The sequence below is a fragment of the Rhodnius prolixus genome, unplaced genomic scaffold (assembly GCF_049639745.1).
Source record: "Rhodnius prolixus isolate KJV_2025 unplaced genomic scaffold, Rpr scaffold_27, whole genome shotgun sequence".
NCBI classification, from domain to species: Eukaryota; Metazoa; Arthropoda; class Insecta; order Hemiptera; family Reduviidae; genus Rhodnius; species Rhodnius prolixus.
This window is the reverse complement of record NW_027411607.1, coordinates 817,035-821,851: the sequence shown is the minus strand read 5'-3', so window position 1 is coordinate 821,851 and position 4,817 is coordinate 817,035. Positions and strand designations below refer to the sequence as shown.

The 4,817-nt window shown below is 44.8% G+C and overlaps 1 protein-coding gene across 1 annotated transcript; it reads left to right on the top strand.

Annotated features, from left to right (window-relative positions):
* Positions 1–2,333: 2,333 nt before the first annotated feature.
* LOC141455162 (uncharacterized) lies at positions 2,334–2,986 on the top strand. Its single transcript, XM_074130021.1, has 2 exons — positions 2,334–2,834; positions 2,894–2,986. Exons 1-2 carry the CDS (start codon positions 2,334–2,336, stop codon positions 2,984–2,986), a joined length of 594 nt encoding a protein of 197 aa, XP_073986122.1.
* The last annotated feature ends 1,831 nt before the right edge of the window (positions 2,987–4,817 follow it).

Sequence of the window (4,817 nt, the reverse complement as noted above, 5' to 3'; positions counted from 1 at the left end):
ATTCAAAATCTTTGCCTCTTTGCCTTTTAGGGAGAAATACTGTAATCGCAGTTTATTTTTCTTACTCCTCTTAAAGGGAAGTACTGAAATCGCAGTTTAATTTTGCTATTTACGTATAAATTACCTTCCTATTTTATTCAAAACGCTTTCTCAAAAAAATTGTTATTGAGGATGGCTTGGGGACCGCAACTATAATCATTCTTTAAAAAGATCTGTCCAGTGGTAGTAACTCCGACTTAACACCTTTTCAGGTTATAATGATAAAATTAAATTTATTATTCCCAATTTTAATAAAATCTGTAAAGCAGATATGTAACTTTGCAAAACATACAAAAAAGAAAATCTGTCCAAAAGGTACAAAAATCTCCTTAACAAAAACTTACAGTTTAAAATGTTAAGTATAAGGGTTGATTAAACGCCAAAAGGTACACAAATCAGCTAGTACCCAACATTTCATTAATACTTCATTGATATTATTTTAAGTAATTTTACTACATTAATTTTCATTAATATTTTTTTGAATTTATTAGATGTTTCACAGACCCTTATGCTGGCCAGTTCATTCATTTTCTTTTTCTTTTTTTTTATGATTTAAGTCGCTTCAACAACTTCAACAATCTGCGGTTATTGGCGCTCGCAGCTTTTTTCAGTGCACTGCCGGCCTCCGGACAGTGTTCTCTCGTTACAGACAACTCTGTCCATCACCCGGACAGTGAGCTGTAAGAAGCTCTTAGAAAGAGAAAATCTAAGGGTCAGCAGCTGGATTCGAACCCGGAACCTCCACGTGGGAATCCAATATGCTAACCGCATAGCTGATCCCTTCCCTTTGTTCATTCATAATATTTTATTTTTGTTATAATTATGATAAAATGTATATTATATTTTCGTAATTAAATAGGTACTTTATTTTAGCTTTATTCCAAATTATTCTTCTGATTTATCTTTATTATGCTCTTTATTCTGAATAGTCACATATATCGTATGTATGTACATGCACGTTAAAGTAAAAAAAGACAAAGGCAGAGTCGGCTACTGTTTAAATTTGAATCACGGATTTAAAACAATATTTCAGTCTAGAATTCGTCTTTCCGAAGTATTCGTGAGCACAAATAACGCGTAGGTAATATCAAGTAAATTATTCAGCAATAATTATTCATTTCTCAATTGTAATTTAATTTAGTCCCTCTAATTTTACTTATAGTAAAATACTGGAATAATTATGTTAGCTGTCATAAAAATATGCATATCTTATTTATCTTATTACAGTCAATCTAAGTTAAATGGTGTTCTACTTGAACAAATATTGTGTAGATTAAAATGGCCAGCATAAGGGTCTGTGAAACATCTAATAAATTCAAAAAAATATTAATGAAAATTAATGTAGTAAAATTACTTAAAATAATATCAATGAAGTATTAATGAAATGTTGGGTACTAGCTGATTTGTGTACCTTTTGGCGTTTAATCAACCCTTATACTTAACATTTTAAACTGTAAGTTTTTGTTAAGGAGATATGTACATATGATTGTTTATCAAAGAAAAATAAAGAAGGAAAAGAGGCAAATAGCCCATTTTAAAAAGTCTTTCTCAAGACTCTGGAATGGCAGTGTGGTTCTTTGGACGGTACAGAGATAGCGACGCAGTCGCGACGCCAGGGCGCGGCACGGTCGACTTCGCTATAAAAAGGGCAGAATCGGCCGTGTCTGCATCAGTCCAAGATAATTTTTCAACGGGAAAACATCCAAAATAGCTACCTTAGCTGGAAGATTGCTGACTGGGCCTTACTCTCAACCTGGATCTCTGTACCGGCCAAAGGACCTCACTGTCCTTTGAACAAAAAATCGATCACTTAACCCCTGTATTTTGAAGAAAAAAGGAAGTGCAGCACACGAGTCGCCTTAGTCACCAGCTACGAAGGCAAGACGAATCACCAGCGCTGCCACAGTGTGAGATACGAGCGAGGACCAGGCCAATTGGTACCGGGGTTTATCGGGGTGCTGGCCACACTGCCGGGGCTCCCAAAGCCGGTTGACTGGTATTAGCGAACGGCCCTTTTCAGGGCCTCTCACATCCCTTTGGCTGTGGCCTTGCGCTGGGATCAAGCCATTCTCGGAGCGGCGCAGTAACTTCAACCAACAGTGTGAACGGTCCTTTTCAGGGCCACCCAACTGTACGGAGCGCCATAGGCGAGTCAAGCGCCGACATATTTTTGTGAACGGTCCTTTTCAGGGCCATCCAGTCACTTGTACCTGCGAGCGGTGAGAAGAAGAGCTTGTATACTGGACTTCATCCCTTGGCCGCTTTAGTATACAATAATTGGTGACCCCGACGTGATGACTGAAGCGAGGGACGCACCGCTCGAGCCTGCACCGGACACAGAGGCTGTAAGCCTCGTGAAGTTACCCCAGTTCTGGGAGGAAAATCCAGCATTATGGTTTCTACAAATCGAAGCTCTATTTGGGGCCTACAAGATCAAGAGCGAGGCTGGACGATTTCAAGCCCTGGTTGGTCAGCTACCATATCAGGTGCTTACACAAATAGCCGGCTCAGTGCAGTCACCTGGTCCAGTGCCTTACACGTCAACGAAGGAAAAACTGATCGCTATCTACAGTCAAAGCCAGGAGAGAAGGATATTAAGGCTTCTGGAACAAACACAGCTTGGCGACATGACTCCTTCACAGCTGTTGCGACAAATGCAAAACCAAGCGGGTACAGCGATGTCGGACGGCGTCTTACGTACCGTTTGGCTGCGAGCACTACCGCAGAGAGTGAGAGGGATTCTAGCCGCTATTGAACAGGACGACCTAGACAAGTTGGCCACTGTGGCAGACAAGGTAATTAAGGTAGACTCCAATACCTCTGTTCACGCTGTGAGGGATACTGACGGCGACAGACTGGCTCGACTGGAGAAGCAACTGCAAGATTTGCACGAGCAATTTTCTTCATTGGCCACTACCATTCAGCGCAGCAACCGTGGAAGAAGTAGGTCCCGGAACCGTGACCAAGGAGCTCCCAAGGATGGGTATTGCTACTACCACCACAAGTTCGGGGAGAAGGCCACAAAGTGCAAGAAACCTTGCAAATGGGGGACCACCAGCCAGCCGTCAACAAATGGGACGCGGTAGACGGGAAGGCGGAAGCCGCTACCGCTAATAAATTCCGCCGTCTCTTCGTCACTGACATAAAAACAGGGACAAGATACCTGGTGGACACTGGCGCGGCGATATCCATCATCCCCAACTGTAACAAGGCCAGGGAACGAGACTCAGGATTCAGCCTGTATGCGGCTAACGGCACTCCAATCCCAACTTATGGAGAGCAAAGGAAGAGCTTGGATCTTGGCTTACGCCGACTGTTCGTGTGGGATTTCATCGTGGCCAACGTCACGCAGCACATACTTGAGGCAGACTTTCTCGCCGGAAGCAACCTGGTGGTGGATTTGGCCCAGCGCTGTCTAATAGACCGGACCACAGGACTCGCAACTATAGGGTCCATTGAAGTCGTGGAGCTACTAGAGCTATCTACTGTACCACCGCACGTACCATTTAGGGAGTTGCTGCTACAGTTCCCTACCTTAACGAAGGTTGGCTCACGTAAGGTACGACAAAACAACGGGATATTTCATCACATTGAAACTACAGGGCCTCCCGTATGCAGCAGGGCGCGAAGATTGCCGCCAGGCAAGTATCAAGCTGTCAAGGAGGAGTTCCAGCAAATGATGAACGACGGTATCTGTCGGCCATCCAAGAGCCCATGGGCCAGCCCACTGCATGTGGTTGAGAAGAAGGATGGAACATTGCGACCTTGCGGTGACTACCGCCTGCTGAATAGCAAGACCGTGCCAGACCGATACAATGTGCCTAACTTGCACGACTTCACGATTCAGTTATACGGCACTAAGATTTACTCCGCTCTGGATATAAACAAGGCGTACCATCATATACCAGTGGCGGAAGAAGACATTCCGAAAACGGCTATAATCACACCGTTTGGCCTATTCGAGTTCGTCAAGATGACGTTCGGTCTAAGAAACGCAGCCCAGACCTTTCAACGATGCATGGACCACCTTTTTAGGGACCTACCATTCGTGTTCGTCTACGTAGACGATATACTCATTGCGTCCAAGAACGAGCGAGAACACGAGGCGCACCTAAAAGTGGTGTTCCAGCGGCTGAGTGAGCGAGGGCTGACGCTAAGGAGTGATAAATGTGTACTGGGACAACCGACAGTCAGCTTCTTGGGGTACACCGTGTCACCAGAAGGGATCTGCCCACTCCAGGAGAAGGTGAAAGCTATTCGGGAACTACCAAAGCCAGCCACCATCTATGATCTAAGGAGAATTCTTGGGATGGTAAACTTCTACAGGAAGTGCCTTCCCAACGCAGCCACCACCCAGAGAGAGCTCAACAAATATCTCCACCACGCTAAACGCAGGGATAAGACGCTTATAGTGTGGTCGAGGGAAGCAGAAGCGGCTTACGAGAAGACCAAGGAGGACCTTGCGAATGCAACCTGCATAGCACATCCTTCACCGGACTCTCAGCTATCAGTAGCTTGTGACGCCAGCAACATCGGCATGGGAGCAGTGCTACAGCAACAGGAAGAGGACACACTACAGCCGCTAGGTTTCTTCTCTAAAGCGTTCAACAAGGCGCAACAAAACTACAGCACCTACGACCGAGAGCTTCTGGCAGTGTATGAGGCAATACGCTACTTCAGACCCATGATTGAGGGCAGGCATATCCTAATATACACCGACCACAAGTCACTAACCTACGCAATGCTACAGAGCAATAAGACCTTGTGTCCCAGGAGAT